The following is a 24,991-nucleotide window of genomic DNA, read 5'->3' as shown; positions in this document are numbered from 1 at the left end:
TAGCCTTGTTTGATCCATGAAATAAGCTGCAAACCAAACAATAACACCATTTTTAAGGTATTTTTTTTTGCTGTTTAATATAGTTAAGATAATAACAACATCTACTGTAATACCACTCATCAGTAATGCTCTGAACCAGAATAATACTGACAAACAAAATTAACCATATTATGGCAAATGAAACAAAAACCCCTCAAACACAACAACAAATTAAAATGTAATGCTATTTTGACCCTAAAAAGACAAGAGATCTGTTCACTGCACCAAACAAAAAATTGGACACAAGCTCATATACAGATATATTTCTGTTAATCTTTTCTGTTAATCTTTCTACAGGACCATTCTAAAGTTTTATAATGCTAACTTAGTGTGACAATGTAAATATGTAGCCTATAGTATATATTGCAAGATGATATTATCTAATTAAACAGTAAACAAAATATATATTAGCTTTCAAATTTGCGTTATTGTTTGCAGCTTATTGCATGGATCACAGACTTTTGTTTAACATATAAATTACCTTCTCGACATAATGATCATATAAAAACGTGTCTTCTCTATCTAGATTTACTAGAGACGGATTGTGGAACAGAAGATTGTGTGTGTCACTGATTAAATCAAACAACCGATCACAGGTGCTTGGACACCCGTCATTGTCCCGCCCCCACAGTCCCAAGTCATCTTGATCGAGCAAGTGCGTGTTGTGCAGCTGCGAGCGCATAGTTAAAGTCGAGCGAGTGCTCATCCCAGCCTTTACTTTATCATCCCAGCCTTTTTACTTAACTTTTTACTTTGCTCGCGTGGCTGTGTTTGGCACTTTGAACAGAGGTGTGCTCTTGGGAGGACGTTTTTCTGCGAGCGAATAGTGTTCTGTGAACACGCGAGAATGCTTTCCCGCGCGCGAATATTGTTCTGCGCGCTTGCTAAGATGCTTTTCCAAACATGGATAGTGTTCTGCGCTCATATCTATCGCTCGCGCGTGGTTTTCGTGCACGTGAGTTTTGTATATGAATTAACAGCATATAAATCTATTGATCATTTGAAAAATTAAGACCTCCGTGAAAAATTCAAGACTTTGAGGTGAAATTCAATACCTTTTAAGGCCTTAATATGGGAAAATGAAATTCAATACCTTTTCAAGACTTTTAAGACTCCGCGGGTACCCTGTTTAAATAACAAAAACAATATTGTGCCATTGACTCTAGACTTTAGACCAGGTTTTAGTTGGTCAATGGCTTAGTTTATTTTAGTTGCCTCAAAATAGCAACGCACCAACAATGCGCCTGAACACACCTTGTTTTCAGACCAGAACCATGCATTTGCTATTTAAACAATGCTAAACGTGAAAATGATAATTGCGCCGGGTTCAAACTAGCAAAAGACACTTCGCTGTATTGCGCCAGGTGTATGATAGGGCCCATAAAATCTAATTTTTAGCTCTGCATCTTAGGCTTGTTGCGATAGTCAGTGAAACGGTGATTACCAGTGCTTCAGCCTCTCACCGGTTGGATAACTTGCCCACCACGACACTGTCTTTCACCGTCGTTTTGATATTTTCTTGTAATTAAATAATTTAGTTTCGTTAGAGAGAGCAAACACACTAACAACTGAATGTGTGTGCTGCCTGAATTCAGTGGAGCTCAACGCGCGTCACGTCACAGAGCAGGTGTCAGACTTCATTTATTCCTGTCAGACTGCGGCAAGCTTACTGACCAGACGATCATGGCAGAAGCCGCGTGCTTACTCGTTTTTGTTATAATATACATATATGATGTTAAATATAAGTGAGATCGTTTTGTTGTTGTGTTTTTCATTAAGAATAATAATAAACCCATCATTTATGCAGTGCTTTATGGATGCTCATGTGGTCGAATGAGTTTAAACCATAGACTGTAAAAAATATGGATGTCGTATCTGTGACATCACCCTTAGATTTGTGAAGAGTTTTTTTTTTTAAGCCAATAGTTGGAAAGGCCTGTAGTCGCCATCTTGGCAACACGTCACTGTGCATCACTCACAGATAACTGAAAATCGGCAAAAGGCAGGACGTGGGTGGAGCTGAGGCGCCTGGTTGCTGAAACACGCCCGCTCCATGTTATTGACCAAAGCAGAACTTAACTTAAGACTTCATATTTACTTTATTTAAAAATTCACCGCCCTCACAGTTGTAATGGGAGGACTCAATGAATTGCAGTTTAGGGGCGATTCACATTTCGTGTCTTTTGCATGTTTAAATACATTACCTTGAATGTATCTGCGCCGCAAGCGTGCTCAAATAGAAAGCGGCACTGTGACAACAGCCACAAAAGATCGCCTAATTTCTGCAAATTTATCTAATATATGTGATGTACCGAGCACAGTATGATTATATTGGTCCTAACTTCTAGAGTGAACCCGCAGTGTTCAGCGAGGTTTTTAGGCTTTTATTGATAAAACTAAAGTGGCAGTCTCTTTCATTTTTGTTTCTTTTTGCAAGCGTGTGAGTAAGTTGAGTGAGCTTACTTCATCAATTGCTTTGAAATATCAGAGTACATATGTACAAAATGTTGTACATGTTTACTAACAACTAGGGTTGTCCTCGACTAAGGATTTACATATTCGAATCAGAATTTTCGAATCTTTCCATAGTCGACCGATAGTCGAATCATCTATGTTTGTGTGCATGGGTTGGGAGGGGGCCAGACCAGGTACAAATTGGTAACTTTTATTTTCTTTCACAAGCAGCACACATAAACAACTGTCTGATAAAGTGACCAAAACTGTCTTTCAAGTAATAAACGAAGACAAAACTGACGATGCATTTACATATATATATATTTTTAAGGTAAAATGAAAGGCAACATTTGTTTAATTATTCCTCATAACATTTTAAAGCCACGATCTACAGAACATCACACAAAAATAAATTTTGATAACTAAACCTAAAAAATAACAAAGGTGATCCTGCCTTGGAAACTCCGGCTACAATTCAGTGTTTTTATTTAATTTGGAGATAGCGCGTCAAAGCAGTCATGACCAAAAAACCCGACAAATGAGAAATGAAAAATAATTTGTGATTGTGACTGTAAATTATAAAAACTAATCTTTATATACAATTTATTAAATTTTAATTTATAACAAGAAAAACACTGAAATTAATGATTTTATAGACATACGCGTTATTATTTAGCACAGAAATACCTGCTTGCTTGCTTTGACTTTGATCATCTCTGTATTCACTTTAGATACAGAAAGACCGGATGATATTATTTATTTCAGGAGTCTCTTTGCTATCATTTGAAAGTGAACACGGCAGAAATAAGAAATAGGTTGTGTCAGGCAGAAATAGGTTCGGTGCAGATAGTTTCCGTTTCATCACCGAAATAAAAAAAACGGCTTACCTGTTTTGTAGTTTAACTTTAAGATAGACAATATAACCACTCTGTTTTAAATACATTTTAAAAACTTATACTCGTCGAAAAACATCCTTTTTTAATGTTTAGTTTGATGAACTCCTAAATATGAGACGCAGAGCACACCTAACCCGTTCGGCTAAATTACATGCGCAAGCATGGCCAGCACGCAATAGCGCAACATCCATACAACGAAAAGCTATCCAAAATTTACATACTTAAATTAGATCGGAATTTACGTTTATAATAAATACATTTTTTTTAATAAAATAAGGTCAGAAGTAACAAAGTGCAGAACAAATATGCAAAATGCCTCAAGTGCACGGAAACAAAACACAAGCCAAATAGTTAAATCAGATAACCCAAAGTGATTTATAAATAAAATAAAATATAGAAATTATTAAAAGAACGAAAGTCATAGTTTAATTTGCCAGCTTTGTCTTTTAAATGTCGAAACAAAGAGGCAAGGCTTTATTAACATAGAGACCTCTTATGGACGTGAAGCCCGGTCACAGGGGTTGTTGGATTTATTAACGCATTTTAAAAATATTTATTGAAAGCTGCTACTTCACATATTATTTGCAGCATTATCATAATATGCAGTATATTAATATATTGTGAGAAAGCTGTTATATGTGAAATCAGATAATGTGCACCCATATACGGCCAAAATTGAATGATCCTCATTTCATAACACATCTGCGACGATTCGACTATGAGATTGGTAGTCGAATCAGGCTTCTCCTATCGATGCATCGAATCTTCGACTATTCGGGGTCACCCCTACTAACAACACAAGCAGCGGCACTCTGACATAATATATGTGCGTGTCAACTAACCCCCCCCCCCATTTTTATCACTCGTGTTTCAACCACTCACCCAAAGACCATCCCCTCGAAGTAATCATGACAGAAGCGGCCGAAAGTGTACCAAAGAGGATGGATTAAAACACCAGGTCCGATCGACCAAAACCCATCTTATTTAGAGCCTGACCGATATATCGGCAGGCCGATATTAGGCATTTTCCAAACTATCGGTATCGGCATTCATAATGGCCGAAAAATATATATTTTTAAAAAATAACGTATGAAAAAGCCTTCATTAGATTTCCTCACTGTTGTTGTTTTTGACAGAGCGCTCTGAACCAGTAGCTGCTGGTGGGGTCCAGATTTAGGCGTCTAGCCACTGCCTGAGTCAAGTGATCAGCAATTTATATGTCGCTGTTGTTGTTATTTATCAGAACTTAACAGAATTTGTCTCCAGTCCTATTCAAAGTTATATTTATGAACCAAATCTTTTAAAACTGGTAACTTTGATTTGGTTGTTGTTGTTTTTGTGTTTTCTAAAAATATATCGGCCGATATATCGGAATATCTGATTTTAAACCATCGAACGTTTGTATCGGTATCGGCCTTCAAAATCCTTTATCGGTCGGGCTCTTATCGTAATGCCAGGTATAAACGAGGCCAAAATGTGAATGGCACTGCCCTTCCCCCACTTGCCACTGGCTAGCAATAGCAGATAGTAAATAATGATCTACAGCTAGCTTAAAGGTAAACTAAAGCAAAGTGTCTATATTTTCTTAAAAAGGGAGACCTAACTTAATGTTTATATAGGAATTCTCTCAACACAGTAAGGAAAAAACTTATTTGGATGGTTTCCCGGACAGGACTTATCCTAGTCCCAGACTTAAATGCATACTTGAGCTGCCTTAATTTAAAAACATTTTGCACTGACAAATCTTAACATATATTCGTGTTATTGTTTTGTCTCAAGATGCACAACAATATTCTTTTTTGTAAGGTATGTTTGTCAAAACTACTTAAATGTCCTAATATAACTAAGGGCTAGTCCTAAATTAATCTAAAACCTGTACAAGAAACTGCCCCATTGTGTTTAAGCCGTTTCATTTATATGCTTTTATATTTTTAATAAATATGCTTTAAAGTCCCTAAATAGCTTTTTTCTGATGCTAATATGATTTTAATCAGACTGATCTTTTCAACTAGCTCACTCTTTTCATTAGGGAGACTTTGGCTTTAGGTCTGAGTAAGACTTTGATTAACTGCCAGCAAAGAAACTGTTGTTCTAAGCCAAGTGTATGAATTTAAAAGTAGTTCAACACAACCTTTACTCTGTGCAAAGCTAATTTTATGCTTATGGTTTTGCATGATAAAAGACATGTGCACAGTAATTACTCAGCAGAGACATTCAATAATGTGATTCATTTTTGTAGACATCTGAAGCAAAGCTGAATATATATGCTAGAAAGAGAAGTTAGCTTTTATACAACCATATACAAACTACAATAAACCTAACCATGCTCCCTTTAAAAGGAAGATTAAAATTAAAAAGGTTCATGTCATTATGACCTAAAAACACGACAACATTACGAATACTTTGTCTAGGCTGGTCTAGTTATAAATAGAAGCTATCAAAACTAACAAGTCCATGCTAAGTCCGTGGCCAAAGACAACTCAGCGGATTTCCACAGAAATGTAACACCTGTCATTTATAAAGTTCTGCACATCCCCCACTCATGCATGTTTATTTATTTAAAAAAATGTAGAGTTGAAGGCACTTACTTCCATAGTAGGAAAAAAAATACTACAGAAGTCAATGGGTACCCTCAACTTTGTGCTTGCCAATACTTATCAAAATATCTTAATTTGTGTTCAAAAGAAAAAATAACCTTGTACAGGTTAAGAACAGAATGAGGATAAGTAAATGAAGATTTTTGGGTGAACTATCCATTTAAACAGACTGACGGGAAGGAAAATGTCATTATGTGTTGGGCGGTATAATGGTAAACGGCTGGATATGCCGACACAGAACAGGTTTATGCCTGCTATGGGACTCAATGTTTAGGTCAACGTTAAACTCACTTTACAGTACAATGTAACAAACTGTAGAACAGTAACCTATATATACACAGTACTGTGCAAAATCTTAAGGGGGGGAGCACACCGGACGCGCAGCTCAGCGTGGCGTCATAAAAATTTGAACACATTATTTCTATGAGTATATGCACACTGGTGCCGACAGGTGGCGCCTATCCGCGGCGCCCAGCTACGAAGTTGCTCAAATCCCTGTCGCGCCACAGAGCGCCACACACATAGTTTAACATTTAATAACATCATATTTGTCACAAATCATTCATGATTAACATTGGCTGCTATATTTTGCATTTTGAAGTAGACGCTATCTGACTAAGCTTGCACCATTAAATGTGCACTTCCGGTGTACGATACCTCCGAGTTGTCCTAGACATGGCACGGCGCTTTTTTTCCGGTGTGCAACTCCCTTTAGGCCAGCATGTCACTATTAGATTTGTTGTTTTTGTAATGATCATATATAATTATTTGTCGGCCTCTTTTAGAACACAAAATTAGAAAATAGGTATGTAATATTAATTAATATTTAATAATACTATTAATAATATAATATTAATAATTAATATTCCCTTCCACTTGAGCAATAGCAGCAGCTGCAAGATCTCTTAAACCTTAATGAAATTAAATCCTATAATTCTAATCAAATAACTTCAATCTCCTTAAAAAGGTAAAAATAAATAATTATGGATAAACTTTGCTAAAACAACAAAGCTGATGGTGGCTTTAGACTTTTGCACAGTACTGTATATCATTTTTATTAACTGGCAATTCATTGAACTGTTAGTGGATGTTAGGTACTAGAACAGAATGAGTGGCATAAATATGAGTTTGTCAAGATAAAATCATTCTATTGGTTGATGTTTTATGCAACACACACAGTGTTTCTCTAGCAGCTTAATTGGTAGAGCAGTGCAAAAGCCATAGGTTCGATCCCCAGGGAACACATACTAAAAATGCAAGTCTTGCAAGTCACTGAAAATCACTTCGGATAAAAGCATCTGCCAAATGTAGAAATGGTGTTTCAGAGGAAAAGCAAGTTACTACAATTTGATCAGATTAGGAATTTATTTTTGAAATAACTAGCACCAATGACACATTCACCATAAAACCAGGACCATGGATTAAACACACGATAGATTTTGATTTCAAGTTGACTTTAAAAACATCTAAAAATTGCAGATCGTGGCTACCTCTTGTGCCTGCTGTGTCCCGGGCCATGATGATGCAACACTTGTCATACATTGTTTGCAATCCATGATGAAAAATGGACGTACCTTTATTTATGTCCAACATTACACAAAAGGAAATGTTTCATTTGCAGATTAATGAAACCATTTTCAAAAAACTGGCATTTGAAAATGAGTTATAATGGGTTTTAAAAATGACTAAATCCAATATTTGCCTATTCCGTGACATTTTAATGCTTGGATTCCATGATTTCATCCGTGTTTTCCAGATTAATCATAAGGCCTTACTTATTCTCACCAGTGTGGCCAGACCACAGACAGATATAACAGATACATCCTAAACCATTTTAAATCCATGGGAGACCACAACCATAGGGACAGTGTTAAATGGTTTTTAACAACATAATCCTCAGAACGGACACACTGGATGATTCAACCAGACTGCGAGATCACACACGTGATAATGACTCTGTAGTAACGATTTCAAGATGCCACGAATCCTCACAGAAACGCCAAATGTGACTTGAGAAAAACAAATGTCACATTATAAAAGCATTTGTACTGTTACCATAGTTGTAGAAGTCAATATTCTTTTTCAATACTCCTCTTTTGTGTCATGTTTGTGGGTGTCTTGTTTCAGCTATAAAAGCATGCAACATCTGGTTGAAGCTTGCACGCTCTCATTGGCTACTGCAACTGTCATTTCGGAGGCAGCCCGATCAAGATTCAATTTGGGGAGCAGCGAAATAATCGCAATGGAGTCACACACAACTAGTAAAACACTACTCGGGCCACTCGTCCTTTCAAACGCAGAGGATGCAGATCGGGCATAGAAATTTTACATGTGCGGTTAGCCTTAAATGTAATGTAAAGCAAAAAAGCAACTCTAATGTTGGCTTGTTCAGACAGGCTCCTATTAACTGGGGTCAGTTTTGTCAAGATATGTTTTATGACTGTCATCTACCACAGGATGTGCTTTGCACTCCTGCTGACTTCTTTTGCATGAAAATAGTTACATCATTTGCAAATCACAGACAAAGTCAGTTAGATATTTTCCAGGCCGCTGGTCGTCTTTATGCGCAGCAAATGACACTTCGACACAATTGTAATACTGCCGTTATAAAATGAAACTACAGTCCAGTCAATATATTTCATCAAACTGCCATATCATTTTTATCTAGAAACTATGACTGTAAAACACTATTATCAGTTAATATAAAGCAATAAAGTGCATTCTGTTTTGTTCGCCCTCTAAACACATCATTGGAACTGAAATGCTTGTATCAAGCTGTTGTAAAGATAAAAATGATTTAAAGAAGATGTAATGTAAATGGATATATTTCCTTTTTCCTCTCTTCAGTATGGGTGATAAATAATTATATAATTGCGGATACATTTTCAAATGGTTGTATTTTTTATTATTTTAGTAATTTGGAACTAATTGTCATAGATCACAAGATATTACAGTCCATAACAGTATAAGATTTCATGTTGTCCTAATTAGTCAATGTCAAATCTGTTACCAAGGCAGAGTTAGAGTGTTGACAGTAATGTGTGTATATGTTGATGTGTGTGTGTGTGTGTGTGTGTGTGTGTGTGTGTGTGTGTACACACTGTTGGGGTGTTTGGGCTGGTACGCTTTGCATAGGTGATCTCTGGCATGGTGCGCTTTGATTCAGGGGGGGCACATGTGTGAAACTTTAGCTGTCACTGTAAAAAAAATTATATGCGCAGAACAAACATCGCACCGCATCACCGCAACGATTTAAAAGCATACAGCAGCAGTCTGCTCTGCAATCACTATCTTGTTGCTTGCTTAGTTTAAAGGGATATTTCAGCAAAAAATGAAAATGACTGTGAAATACAGGGTCCATGACTTTCAAGCTCAGAAAAGTGCATCCATCCTTTACAGAAGTAATCCAAATGGCTCTATTATTATTATAAACTTTAATAATTCCTTCCGGCAGCAGTCAAAGCGCATTCACCAGAGAATTTTAGGGTAGGACGTAGCGGACGATAAAATTTACACTGAACTCTCTATTTAATCTCATACACCAATCAATCTGTGCAGCGTGCATGATTTCCAACAAACCTAATAAACCATATACTCAGAATTACGATTAGCTCCATCATGCATATATTCCAGTTTTGTCCAAAACAATCGCATCTTTTATTGAAGCAAGTGTACTTGGGTATGGATCATATAGTGTAGTGTGAGCACAGAGCAGCAGGGAAGTGGGGAGAGGGGACAACCGCACGTGAGTAAGTTTGGGTTAAAGCGAAATTATCGTAAAGGTCTTTGATGGACTAATTTAACAAGAATGCACTGCGTGAAACTAAGTAATAGGCTCCACCCACTAACCGATTGTTGCAGCCTTGAGGCTTGTCGACTTCATGCAGCGCCGCAAAAACCGATAGTTCCGCAAGAGCGATTTTTTTTCCGCAAGAGCGATTTAAAAGCAAACTCCTCCATGTGATTTCACAAATCGCTCTCGCTGTACTTTGACGTCATCCGGCTGTCGATTCAGGCACCGCATAAAGTCGAAAAAGCCTAATAGCTTCTTCTACCGCTCAACCTGCTCTCAAATCAACTCAAGTCAACTTGAAGTTAACCAGCCGACGAACCCAACCAAAGAGTAACTCTGCTTTTACCGCCTCTAAAGGCGAAATCACCAAAACCAGTATGCAGTATGTGCATGTAAGGACAACAAATTCAGGCCACCAGGAGTAAGTTTTTATCGTTTACCTCAATGCGACTCTCAGTTGACACACCACTAAAATTAGAATATGCAGCCAGCACTTTCGTCAGGAGGCTTTCGAGTACTGTTGTTCAGCCCAGTTTTTCCGCAGACTCAGATAATGTAAAATGGTCAAAATATCTAAAACATCATTTGGCTTAGTTGTTGCTTGTTTTGTGTAACTACGATAAACATACTACATAGAAAGTTATTATCATGTTATTATTATAAACACGACCAAAGCAAGCTAACGTTATCATCTACTGTCAATCAGCTCGCCTCAAGACCCGCCCCATTCAGAACGTTCAGATTATGTTGAACAGTTGTTGATGATAGGTTTAATTACAATTTAATCAAATGTCAATGAAGAAAAAAAATGACGACGCATCAAACCAGCGTTACTTTAGCAGTTAAAAGCTTTAATTTTTTATATGGAATTAGTACATTTGATGGCAGCAAAATCAACTACATGTGTGATGAAATATAGTTTTGGAGCATAATGTTGTTTTAGGGTGGAGTTCCGCTTTAAGAATAATATAAGCATGCCCTTACTCTACCTTGAAAACAGAGTTTGACCATAACAGAATTAAGTAGGGGGGGGGGGGCAAAAATACACCAATGCCACAGTTCGTTTCATATGACGATTTTGGAGCCACAGTTCTTCTTAGTTCTTGATGATAAGTTTAAGTACAATTTAATCAATTGTCAATGAAGAAAAAACTGTTTTATAAATGTATAATGTTATGTATATATAAAGGTTACCTGCAGTGTCAAAGCGTGGAATGCACTGTCGGTGTACAATAGTACAACAATGCAAGTTTGCATTGCATTATTTTTCAAATACATTAATGAGCAAAACCTTTCCAAAAAGCTTATTTAACTAAATATGCAGATTGTACGACTTTAGTTCGATTCACATGTTTTGATGTTCTTTCTCGTCCATGTAATGCGAGTTATAGATAAAAATCCATTGCGCTTCATCTCATCATTTCAGGTTATGTTAAAAAACGATTGTGGGCCACAGCTTGATACAATCATTTTTCCCCTCACACATATGCAACAAGCATAACATGTCTAAATGCAGTTTAATTTGCTTCTCTGAATTTGATGATGAAAGATCTTCGAAAGATCAGTACAGGATGTGAGTTTTTCACTTATCCATCACACACACAGTTCTCCTATGGTGTTGACTCTTTATATCTATATAAAGAGTCTATAGCTAATATATATATATCTTTATCCAGTCCTATGCAAAACAAAGAATCGTTGTTGTATAACCATGGGCAAAATAAAAAAAATTGTAATAATAACCCTATACAGAGTTCAGCTTAATAACAGCGTTTGTTTGTAAAGACAGAGGCTTTGAGAATTTGCCATATAAAATTCTTATAAAATTATTGACAAACCTTTCTGAAGGAAAAACTTTAGTTTAGCATAAATCTCAAGAGAGATAGACATATTGAACAGGTGTTTTACAAGACTCTCACGTCAACACAAAAAGCCTGTGTATGTGCTTAAAAATATAAAAACTCTCTCACTTGTCTAGGCAAAGTTGAAAGGGGATAAAACCTTAAATGAATACAAATAGACAAGAGTGTAAAAGAGCACAACTGATGTGTACAGTGAGCGTGAAGTTTCACTACAAGTGTAATCTCCCTTCAGTCAGCAACTACAGATGAAAACAAAGGTGAAAACTCAACCCCTCCCCCTTACATACACACACATTTACCCGCGAAAACCTCTCACACGTACTGTATTATTGACATAGCGTTATGCATATGCGTATATTATAGCAACAACATCACACCTGTACCGCTCTTTAACCTTTGCAGACACTGTATCTTACACTGAACTTAACTAAAACTCAGATGATTGAATATATAACGGAAAACACACAAGATTAGATATTGATGAAGTTAAACTCTGAAATCTATTCTTGGTTTTGGACGATATCACACATCATATAACGGGACCTTCATTATGACTGCTGGTGTATCATAATATAAACCATTAACAACCCATCAGCGCAAAACCGCAGTAATCAGTGTTTGCCATTAAACTGATGCTTATATAACGAGCGCAGCTCACTGTCTGCGACAAAGCCGTTGCACGTTTGCAAACACGCAATGTCAGTCACATTTCTGCACAAACATACAACTTCATCCCGACCGGGTCATGTGTGCAGGCAGAGCCGAGGATGAGCAGCTAAAGCTCGGCTGCCGATGCGTGGATCTGGCCTGAGGAGATGCAGCCAGTGTGAGAAGAGAAGCCACCCATCCCCCACCAACCCCGCTGTCCTCCATCTTTAATCTCTAGACCCGCTAGCTTTCACACAGCACTAACGGCACAAAAACACACAAAACTCACCTGAGGTGCTCATGGTCGCGTACATTGGCGTTCCCGCGATTCGAAATTGGACAAAAGTTTATGTATAAATGGATTTATTAATTGCAAATTGGACCGGGAGAAGGAACCGCGCCTTTCAGAAGAGCAGCAATCCTAAACCGCCATCTGGTGGCATTTTCCACAATCGAATGGCGCGTGTTGATACCGGAGCCCGAGTGCCCTCTTGCGGACACAGCCGGTAACAACAGAGGCGCTGCGGGCGGAGGGGGAGGACGAGGAGACCCTCTTATGCAGGCCGAGCGTGTCTTCAGTCTAGACGGTAAAATGCTCAATATTTGGCGCTGATTTGCTTTAGTATTATAAAGAGAAGCAATTCATAATTTATATTGACTGTGTGTTTGTAAAATGGTCAGCTTTATAAGATTTATTGATTCGGTTGAAAAGGATAGCTCATCCAAATGCTATCCTCCTTTATTTATTCGCCCTCATGTCATTTATAGTAGCACCAAAGAAGATATTTTAAGAAATATCTCATTGGGTTGTGTCTACAATAAAAGTCAATGGGGGCCATTGTTTTTTAGTTACCAAACTTCATCAAAATCTTCTGTGATCTTCAAAGAAATAAAATCATACTGTGTTGATTAAAATAACATGAGGATGAGTAAGTGTTAAAATAATTTATTTTTTTGAGTAAACCATCGCTTTATTGATATTTCAAGAGAAAACTTTTTGTTTTTAAATTCTGAATACATAAAATATAATGAATGCCCTTTTTGACTCTTTGATAAATGTTTTCAATGACAGAGAAAATTTGACAGAATATACAAGTGATTAATCAATTGATTTTTTTGTTTGAGTTACTTTACAGTGCAGTGTTTTTCAAACTGGGGGACGGTCCCCCTTGGGGGGCATAAGATAGTGACAGGAGTGCCCCAGTTTTATAAAAAAAATTAAGTACTTTAAATGAATAAATTCTGTGTAATTCTCAGAAAAATAAGGCCAATAGCACTGAATTGTATCATTGAATATATTTGTTTTCATTAAATTTAAGTTTGAGATTTCTTTTATGTCATGAATTTTATTCGGGTGGGGACGTGAAAAACTTTGAGAACCACTGTTTTAATAAAACCTTGTTGACTACCTTCCTTGTGCATATTAAAGCTTTCCTTCACCATTAATTGACGAATCAATAGTGACCTTTGTGTAATTTACTATAGTAGTTTTAAAGTAATGTTCATGTTGTTGGGGTTCACACCAACATTGACCTCTTGTCCTGTAGCCTGCAGACTGTTGTTGAGTCATTTAAAATTAAATAAAATGCCCACAAAGAAAACAAGCCATCGGACCACCACAGATGTTGTTCAGCTGAAACAAGATTTGTTTAATTAGATTTTTTGTACAACACAAATCTAAGAGCTTACTGTGTGTACAGACTGACAGCAACTTAACCCCAATAGCAACCATTTGTATTGTATTTTCACATTGATTTATAATTCAATAAACATAATATTTTTTTGTTTTCAGTATTATTTTTAAATATTTCATCTTTTGCATTACAAAATGTGACTAGACGACACAAACATAAAAAAACAAATTTCTAAAATTCTATTTATATGTTTTGTTTTTCCTATCCAATGTGCATGTTAAATACTGTATGTGATGAATCATGAAATGTAATAACAAGTAGTTATACACTGCAGAGATATTCACTAGCAGGCTGTATCAGGGAGCAGCAGTATTCTGTTTGTCTATTTGCTGGGTTTAATGTTTCATACTGTTTACACCAGAAATGATACGGAGTGCCTGGAGATAGAAAGATGCAGATATGATATTTGCTCTTTAGAGATGTCAGAACATTGCTGGGAGTCAATTGTAAGGTTGATAAAGACAGACCAGCTTTACTTTCTCCAGATTCACAGCCATGCAAACACCACAGATCATTTTGAAAGATGTACATTGATCTTGCACTATATATACAGATAAATTAAAAGCATCATACATTACAAAAATAAAAAAACAACTTATAAATAAGATATACATATATTATCAAATAAGATATGCATTGCCAATGTGATAAGAAAAAATTAATGTAATTCAGGATAAATTATTTGCACATGTTATTTAATGTCATTTTTATTCTCATACAAATTCACCTTGTTTTATATCTCCATTACTGTGGAAGACACGACCACAATATACAATGATGATTATCATTTTTTAATGTATTTATTTGTGTATGTGATGGTCTGTAATGGTGGCTTTTCATGCTAATGGATTTGAGTACTTCTAATCCAGTTACTGTATTCACGTGTATAAGAAGGACAAAAGACTTAACTAGGCCTCATTTTTTCTCCAAAAGGCAGGGTAATGAAAATAGTAACGAGGGGTGGAAACAGTGAGTCACTGATGTAGCAAACCATCTTATGGTCCACAGTGTTGAGTGAATTTTGATGTCTTTTTCAGTGACATGACAAATGTTATTTTAGGTGGCTTTACATGTGTCATATGTTATTTAGTGGTGACTCATTCACTGGGCTCTACTCCCTCTTCTGTCTTTTATCAACTAGATATCTTCGTTCCATTTTCCAGAGTTCATATAGCAAATGTAGTTTGCTATCATCTCTCAACGGAGCCCTATTTGCTGCTACACACCCTGATGAAATGTTTCCTGCTTAAAGGGGATAAATATAAACACATACACGTTGCTCCTTTGAGACAGACAGGAATTAACAAAGTCTAGGCAGTTATTTCTAATGGGAATCAGGGACCAGCAATGGTAGAAGCTCTTAATGATTATATGCAGGCTAAAGCAATGAATGTTGCACAAACCTCTTGGACATTGTGTTACTTAAATAAGCAATCCAAATGTTCCCATAAGCAATCTATTTATATAACCTTTTTTGGTCTGGCAAATAATAAAGGGACAAAAAGTATAGGAAGTCCGGTTCGTCATCCTCAACATTTTGGTAATCCAGCAAGCAATTTAAAGGCATCTAATAGCTGCCCAAATAAAGCCCAGCCAGGCGTCAAGGCTAAAACAAGGCAAAATTTGGGCAGTCATTGAAAATGTTATAATCAATGTTTAACCATATAGCCCAAAATCAAATGAAATAAATAAATAAATGAAACCAAACAGCTTGTAATCACAGTTGATTTTGCTCATACATTTTTCAAGTTATTTTGTCAAAAACAACCAAATTCAAGTTTATTTTGGCTATAAGTGAGTCACTCATAAACTGACTATACTGGGTCTGGTTAACTTAGATGATGACGGCTATTGCTTGCTGTACGGATAGTATCAACATTTCTTTGATATCTATTTATATTTTTAGTATGAGTAGTGGATTGACCATTGAGGGTATTATTAATCCATAGGTAGGATAGCATCATAAAGTGCATAATTCATACAGTATGTGTATGTAATAAGGTATGAGTGACATGAAATAAAAGAGACACGGCTAAAGGGGGTTGCAGGCACTTTGCTTTGCATGGTGCCTAACAACGTCCTTCAGTCGTGTCTCTTTTTCAATACACCACTGAAGTAAAATAACTAAAATCCTTCATGCTGCTGGAAAAACAGTCCCTGAAGAAAATGTTTCACACATGTTTCGGTTGCTAAGGATGGTGCGCAGTGATGCACAGAATCAATGGGTGCAGCGATAATTTATTTACGATAAAACACATCTATTGGCCAGAATGATAGAAAGAAAAAAGGTAAAAATATTTACCTCAGCTGTCACTGGGTCAGAACCCTTTAAGTGTCCTAATATGTACCATTAGGGTACAGATATGTAAACATTTGGTACCAGTATGTATACCTTTGAGTGACTATGAACTCTTTAGGTACAAAGGTGTACAGCTAGGGTACATTTCATTACACTTTTTTCTGACATTGTAAACTCTTATTTTGGAGAAGCAGTAAGTTTAAGCAAAGCCATTCTGAACAACTGCATTAAATGTTTGTACTGATCCTCTTGTCTCCATAGCAACTTGACATAGGAGATGTAATTACACTGGCCAAAAGTCCTTGAAAATGGTTTATCCCCTGCTTCCCTTCCTCTAGGAGACAGTTAGAGTAGTGGGTGGCAAGTGTAGGTGGAAATAAATATAACAGCCTTACCTAACTCAGTGATAACCTATTTAACTCACACGGCTGACCTCATGGCCTTATACCAAGATGCTGGTATTAAACAATAAAGAGTTTCAAATTTATATATACAAGTGTTATAAAATTGGACCAACCTGTCCTGTAAGAGGGAAAAGTCATTGCTAGTTATTACAAAGTGACCAATAATGAAGCATATTGGGGTGATGTTTTGTATGATAATGCCCCATATGGAACAAGGAGTAACTGAATGAAATAGGAATTGACCATTAATAGATAACCCAACACCCAAAACTTTGGACTTATATGTAAGGAATAATTAACGACAGGCCATTGAATTATAAGAAAATAATGCACACCGTGGGTGTGCATTATTTTCAAATAATTCAAAGGACCGGAGTCAATTATTTCTTTTATACCACGGTTACCACAAACATTGCTCTGATGCCTATTTTTATTTACAAGTTAGGTGTACGGTTATCAGAATTTAATGCATACCCACGAAACATTTCTCAGCCAATCAGAATACAGCATTCAACAGACCTGTGGTTTAAAAAGAAGTTAAAACACAGCTGTCTTGGGGTTTGATAAGTTTAACATTTAACAACAGTTTCTGTGAAAAACCTTAACGGGCAGTTTCCCAGAAAGGGTTAAGATGAATCCAGGACTAGTTATATAACAAACCTTGCATCTTCAATTTATGCATATGAGTTTATGATTTTCACTTGCATATTCTATTTTCCTACTATGGATTTAAATGGGTCTTAGGAACTCAAAATGTTCTTTGTGTTCATCAGAAAAAATAAATGTATACAGGTTTGTAACAACATGAGAGCGAGTAAATAATGACAGAATTTTTATTTTTGGGTGAACTATACCTTAAGGTAGCCCAAACATGCATTTTAGTCTGGGAAACTGCTCTTAAGTTTTGTTTTTTAGAGTGCATGGTTAAACATTGTGCTGAATATGAACCTTATCTTCATCATAAAACATTTTCATCTGAAATGTATTCTTCACAGCTGTGTAGATCAAAACATGTTTTGCCTTTTTTGAGTTATATTGCCACATTATTTTTCCCATACAGACGATTTACGTGCAGAAAATGCAGAAAACAGTTGCTTTACACTTTTTGACCAACAAGATTTATACCTTCAGCTATCCATAAATTCACATTATAGCCTCTGCAACATTGCAAGCTCTATGAGCAGTTGCAAAAATAATAATTTGTACATAAAGCTTTTGAAGCTGTCACTTTCCCCCCACTGGTGTTGCAGTAATAAAAAATGAATGAGATTGAGAGCAATATACACACTCAGTGTCATGATGGACTGTCACTGATCTGCCATACAGAGCCCACAAGCTCCACCATCTGTCAGCATTTTGAAATCATGTTGTCAAAGGCCATTTACATTGCTTGGGACTTGTATGATGTACTGCTGTTGAAAATTTATTATCTGAGAATTTTGTAGCCCTAAAGGGCTTTGTACTTATTTCGATAGCTGAGCCCACACCATTTAAGAAATATATGCTATAAATTGCCTTATTTGCAAGATTGTTAGGTTTATTGTTACAAACAGAGCATAACACAGAGAACTGGGACCACTTGATAGTACTGCATTTTTAAGTTAAGATAGGCTATTATATATATAGCATATTGAACTTAGCTAGTATTTAAGTAATTGTATATTTAATGCACTGATCAGTAATTCATTTAATGAAGTTACCCCATAGAAACCTAACAATAACTGTTTTCTGTCATGTTGACAAATTTCCTAGTTAAACAGCTACTTCCAGCATGAATTGAAAACTAAAATAGCCTTTGCTTGACTAGATTGTAGCTCCCGAAGGAAAGCATTACATTTACTGCAGATTAAATTTGTGTTTCCTGCAGGAAATGTCTCAAGTTTTATGTGTTTTAGTAACAATTACAGCATGATGATGTCAATGAGCAGGAGAGAGCTACATCTGTACTGTATGCTACAGGCACAGCCTCATCTCTCTCTCTCTCTCTCTCTCTCTCTCTCTCTCTCTCTCTCTCTCTCTCTCTCTCTCTCTCTCTCTCTCTCAGCTCACTTGTGATTACCAGAGAATGACAGTCTTAAATGGACATGGAGTTTAAATACAGTTGTTTGTAATGCAGATTATGTGTTGTTGTTCTTCGATGTATAAATGGATGCTCTTATTTATAGATGTAACAAATATTTCATGCTAGCAGCACAAAAGGTGTGGATTTGATTCATAGGGAACACAAATGCTGATAAAAAAATGTAGGATATCTTCCAAATGAATAAATGTAAAAATTAAATCCATTAAGCAGAAATGAAAGTGCTCTTCTGTGTATGGAAGGAGAATTTACTTTATATTGATTCTCCTGCGGCACTTTTGCTGTAGTCTATCAACATTTTCCTGCTCGAGTGATCTGATTTGTGTTTAATGCTTTTAAATAACACAGAAAAGCTGTCGCCTTTTCATTATGAGCAGCTCGTATAGAGAAAGTGGGGCTTTCATTTACAGAGTGGTTTTGTTTACCCAGGAAAAACAAACAGTGTTAGTGCAGGTATAGGTTGCTTCTTTAATCCAGTTTAACCATCTGGCCTGTGTAGTGAAAACCCAGGAAATCTGTGTGTAAATATTGGGTCAGTCACGACTTTTGAAATATATTTTGTTGGTCACAAACCTTGTTACATGATGTGTTTCTCAATATTGTTAAAATCAATGAGGCTGTGAATCTCTCTGAATATGAATGAGCTGTTTATGGATATTATCCATAATTATAGTCAAAGCCAAATCACTCTTTGAAATGTAATATAATAAATGAACTGCTGGTGCAAAGTTGTTTATGGCCCTAAACACCCTAATAAATATATTTATTTGGAAAATGTAGTAATTAAATTATTGAATTTTATGTTGTTGTTCATTATTCTGTGAACAAAGCTGTCACTAGGGCGGTACCTTAATGATAATTTTTACGTAAAGAGTGCATAATTTTGTCTATCTCACACATACATATCTATACGTAAATGGTACAAATTAAGCATTTTTGTAAAGGATACTGTCATGACAGCTTTTGTAAAAAAAATTTAAGAGAGTGCATGTGAACTCCTTTGAACATTTATTTGAATTCTTTTACATATTCATATACAATTGTCTTCTCTGCTTTTCTGTGTTACTGACTACTGTGGCTCTGCTCCTGCCTAGGAGTTGTTGTCCCTTTGTTACAATGTTATTATTCCTCTTTTCTCAGCGTAAAATTTAAAAACATATCATGGATTTCTGGATTAAAAGTATTAAAATAAATCCTGAGGGTTGATTCTGGAATACATTGTGCATTTGTCAAAATCTGTAAAAACCTGAAAATAGAAATTGTGCACTAAAACATGCTTAGAAATTAGACATTCTGCTTAGAGCAATTTGGTTCTGTCTTTCTTAATCCTTTACGCCATTCCAGCATCTATGGCTATATTCATGGAGAGAACCGGTTAATCCATACACAAGTTGAACCACAGAAGTTAGTATACACAGGTTGGGGGAGGGCCAATTTGGTATCCAATTCAGGCCACATGTTTTTGGCCTGTGGGAGGAAACCAGAGTACCTGGAGTAAACCTATGCCGACACAGGAAAAACATGCACAAAAAGCCACCTGACCTAGCCAGGGCTCGAACCGTGGATCTTCTTGCTGTGAGGCAACAGTGCTATCCACTGAGTATTTCATTATACTTTGACTAAGTGCATTTTGGCATGCTGTGGTAAATTTATCTGTGATTCTTTTTTTGCACGTAAACAAGTTATCAGTTATATGAAAGTGAAATGATGAAAAAGTAACCCTTTTACATGTGACAAATAAATTAACCCATTTCCATTTACCTTGACTTGACTTGCTGTAAATAAAAACGGTACACTTTGAAAAAATATATATTGAAAATCACCAAACACTCCATAAATATGCCACATAAATCATGCTTTCTCTTCGCTTATGTGTTTCTCTAAGTGCACCAAAGCACATTTTATTGGGCCATATAGAGATAATAACATTGACATTATGACTTTTGTTTTCTGTGCCTGTGGAATTAGTTTCATCCATCATTCACCACACAGCACCAAGAGAAAACTAGCTTGGAGGTGTCTGAGGATTATTCAATCACTAATCTGTCTGCTGAGACACACGGTGGTGAATAACTGGAGTACAATGGACACCAGCAGACACACAGTTTCATAAAATCTGCATTTCTAATCCATTAGAGGTAAAAAGAGATGCTTGAAAAATCATTTTCCTGATCCACCCCAACAATCTGTGAAATCAATAGAAATAGAACACTGATGATGACTTGGTGAATGTGAGATCATCAAGCTTCCTGTCTGACTCAAGAAAACCCAATTTACCCAACAGTCGGGAGCCTCACATGCGGACTATTTTAAGCAAAATAAATACTTAAAGAGAAATGACTGCTCCTTGACTGAACTGCATGTTCTGGTGAACTCTCTGATGCAGTTACTATGGTAACAAGGCCTTGCTATTTTCACATGCCTGTGTTGGCTATTATAAACACTAAACAACATTCAACATCTAATTAGAAACAGCGAATTCATGCAAATTCATATCATCACATGATAAAGACATCAAATTTTTTAAAGATTAACAAAGTAAATGTATCTTGTTTGTCTTTCTCAAAAAATTAAATAAATAAAAATAATAATACTAATAATAAGGCAAAAGAAGTTTATATAAATTTAAATATATATATATATATATATATATATATATATATATATATATATATATAAACTTATTTTGCTCTTGGTGGTTGTTTTTAATCGTATTTTTAAATAAATAAGCAATAAGCTAACACAATGTCTATATGAACAGCTATGAAACAATCAGGCAGTTAATGGGTGGTCAATTCCCACTGAGATCTTCCCTCATTATGCTAACAGAAGTCACGGGGATCATATCATATCATGAAATATGAATGATGCACTTCTTGGCTCTTAAATCTGGTTACATTCTGAATGCATGTTTTGAAGGCTGTAAAGGGCAAAGCAGTTTAAAAAAATGTATTCGCTAATGACATAATTTGTTGCTCTGCAAATCTACAGTATTACATTTTGTTTACAACATTTAAATCATTAAATAATAACAGATTTGTAATACACGACATATTTTATAAGGATATAATTAGTTATGAAATGTATTTCTGCATTAATTAGAATAAATTCAGACCTATAGCATGATACAATATTATGATTGAATATATACGTGCTAAGTTTAATTTTTATCTTTAAATAAATAAAAATCAGGTTTTAATAAAACATAAGAGAACTGTACAAACCCATGCGATGTTGGTGCGTTTTTAAATAAAATCTTTCGACTCATATTGTAAGCCTGGACCAGTATGCATTCTTTATTTATTTTCACGCAGCCTTGAAAATGCAAATAAATATTGTGGTTGATCAAAACTATTTCTATTCCTTTGCAATAATGGCGTGTCTATCTGAGGAGATGATCATCGAATACAAAGGTTGTTATGTGAAGTTGTACTGCGTCAATGACACGCTCCTCCTGAATGATGACGCACGCCTCTCCACATTCTCCTCATCACGGTTCACGCATGCAGCTCGTCTGAGATCTCAGGCTCGATTCACAACCCTGTGTTGCCTTCGTGACAGCATCCTGCGAGAAAACCCACTGCGAGAAATTGAGGTGCCTTGGTTTGAACGTTTTCACATACAGAACGACATGGGAGGACTAAACATATTGGCTCAAAAATAGAGCAATCGCCAAAGGATTTTATACTGTACGTTCGAGGGTCTCCAATGGCGAAAGGTATCTGAGAGGACAGGTGAGATGTTCAGTTAAACATCTGATTTCTGTGTCATTGCGCACCTGCTTTTAAACAGATGTCCAAATCATTTGCTTGATAAAACCCATATATTATATTATATAATAGGGATACTGTAGCCTAGGCTATAATTTAACTGTCAGGCTACGTTGGATTTAAATAGGATACAGCGATCTGTAGTACTAGAGACTGACAGCGCGCGCCGCGTTCTGCTCCATTCATAAAATTAGTGAAGTATCAGATCTGATCTCGGATCAGCTGCTCTTTAATGAATGTCATTAACGAAAGATTGGATAAAATCTGCTGCTTTTTGCGTCAAGTGACATCATTGAATCCGTTGAATCAAGCGCAGTAGAGAGAAACTATAGAAGCTACACATGTATTGGTCTTTATAAATGTAAAGGTTACTGGTGACAATATAAACACCATACGTGTATAATCTGTTATTACACGTAAAAATTAGTATAATAATGCAAAATCTAAATCGGGCTTAATAGTTCACGTAAAGAATGGTTTGCCTTAGATTTCAGTCTGCAGTTAAGTCTATGTAGGTTAGAGTCATTTTAAGACAAATGTCATTGTTCCAGATCCTAAAAAAACCCTTCAGTATCCCAGAAAGCTATGTTAAATATGCTTTGCTTGAGGATAGTCCCTGTAAAGTATCTTTTAATTTAATAAAAAATATTCCTTGAATGCAAGAATGCAAATAGGTAAGAGATGTAACCATGCTCAAAAATTTGAGGTTGTTTTAATCTGCATTAGGTTTAATATTGGACAGAACCAGCTGTTTGGTTATAAATAAATACTGCATAGGTTCTGTCCAATATTTACCCAACCACAAAACATCGCCAATATTTTATAGTACAAGCATTTATACATTTTCTGTACTTTCTTCCTTCCCTTTACATTCAGGAGCCACTCGACAGCTGCTTTTGTACCAAAATGGACGAGCCACCAACAAAGCATTTGCTTGGCTCCAAGAAGAGAGTCAAAATCCACCCCAACACAGTTACAGTCAAATACGCCACTCACTTTCCCCAACCTGGAGATGAGGGCTACGATGATGCCCCGTCATTTGAAGACTTTGGCTCATTTATTGAAGAGACCTCAGAAAAGAAGAATCTTACTTCCAGTAAACCTGGCAGAACGTTTTTCGGAGCACTGGACAGTCGGTCCAAGCTGCCCGGGGATCAGAAGGATAAAGGGGTCGGAGGTCAGTTGCAGAGCTTCGGGGAGGCCAATGTGTTTGCCTCACGCATGACGTGGGCAGCTCTGTTCGGGGCGGCTCTTGCTCACGGTTGTGTGGCTCTCATCACGCGTCTGGCTGCTGACCGCTCCAGGGTTCCATCACTGGAGCTCCTCTTCATCCGCTCCGTCATTCAGGTCCTGTCCATTGCTGTAGTGTTGTATTACCACGAGCCCCCATTTGGGCCCAAAGGCTACAGACTGCGTCTTTTCTTCTATGGTGTGTGCAATGTGATTTCCATCACTTGTGCGTATACCTCCTTTGCCATAGTGCCACCCAGCAACGGCACCATCATGTGGAGGGCCACCACGACGGTCTTCAGCGCAATGCTGGCGTTTTTACTCATCGATGAGCGACTGGGAATGACAGACGTGGTGACGGTCATCAGTAGCGTCTTTGGCCTTTGCCTGGTAATGATACCTAATATTGTAGGCGAGCACAGGGCTCTGGGTTTCTGGAAAGAAGCTTTCGGCTACACTATGACGGTAATGGCAGGCCTAACGGCTGCACTGTCTATGATCATATATCGGGCAATCAAAGAGCGGGTGAGTATGTGGACAGCCCTTTTCACCTTTGGATGGACAGGATCGGTATGGGGTGTGTCCACAATGTTCATCCTGCAGGAACCCATCATTCCATTGGATGGAGAGACGTGGGGATATCTCATCGGCATCTGCCTCTGCTCCACTGTGGCGTTCCTAGGTGTCTACTATGCCCTCAACAAGTTTCACCCTGCTCTCGTGAGCACCGTGCAGCACATGGAGATTGTTGTGGCTATGCTTCTGCAGCTTATCGTTCTCCATATGGTTCCCTCGGTCTATGACATCATCGGGGGTCTCATCATCATCATCAGTGTTGTCGTGCTGACCGCCTTAAAGCTTTACTGGGTGGGGAAGAGCAAAAGAGAGGAGTATGAAGAAATCCTTGACTCACCAATAAAATGAATTTTAGAGCAATCTTGCTATCTTTTCTGTGATTGAGATTTTTGTGAATGTTTAAGAAAATTATCTATGTAAAGTTTATGTCATTGATTAAGTGCCATTTGTGAAGTTGTCTTTATCTGCTGTATTGTGTAATGTTAAATATGATATTCATTATTTTTACCCATTATAAAATATTTTGTGGTTTTATTTTAAACTGTCAAACATGTTTCATGTGTCATATGCAGATTAGCACAATACATTTGTTTTTTTAAATTCGATCACAATTCAACATCAAATAAAACAATCTATGCTGCTCAAGTTT

The 24,991-nt window shown here is 36.7% G+C and overlaps 2 protein-coding genes across 2 annotated transcripts in view; one reads left to right on the top strand and one right to left on the bottom strand.

Moving 5' to 3' along the window:
• The window catches only part of stag1a (STAG1 cohesin complex component a), a 62,461-nt gene extending 49,697 nt beyond the window's left edge, over positions 1-12,764 (bottom strand). The window contains exon 1 of the mRNA XM_065276325.2: positions 12,579-12,764. The gene's annotated coding sequence lies outside the window, so the exon portion shown is untranslated. The remainder of the gene's footprint in view (positions 1-12,578) is intronic.
• A 9,470-nt stretch (positions 12,765-22,234) lies between these two features.
• On the top strand, positions 22,235-24,991 carry slc35g2a (solute carrier family 35 member G2a). Its single transcript, XM_065276324.2, has 2 exons — positions 22,235-22,500; positions 23,413-24,991. The coding sequence occupies exon 2, from the start codon at positions 23,443-23,445 to the stop codon at positions 24,688-24,690; it is 1,248 nt and encodes a 415-aa protein (XP_065132396.1). The 5' UTR covers positions 22,235-22,500; positions 23,413-23,442; the 3' UTR covers positions 24,691-24,991.

Source organism: Paramisgurnus dabryanus, chromosome 6, assembly GCF_030506205.2.
Source record: "Paramisgurnus dabryanus chromosome 6, PD_genome_1.1, whole genome shotgun sequence".
NCBI classification, from domain to species: Eukaryota; Metazoa; Chordata; class Actinopteri; order Cypriniformes; family Cobitidae; genus Paramisgurnus; species Paramisgurnus dabryanus.
Note: the sequence above shows the minus strand (reverse complement) of the source record. Positions and strands in the feature narration are given on the sequence as shown.

Excerpts from the sequence above, each read along its gene's own strand:
- slc35g2a (XM_065276324.2), top strand. The coding sequence starts at position 23,443 with ATGGACGAGCCACCAACAAAGCATTTGCTTGGCTCCAAGAAGAGAGTC.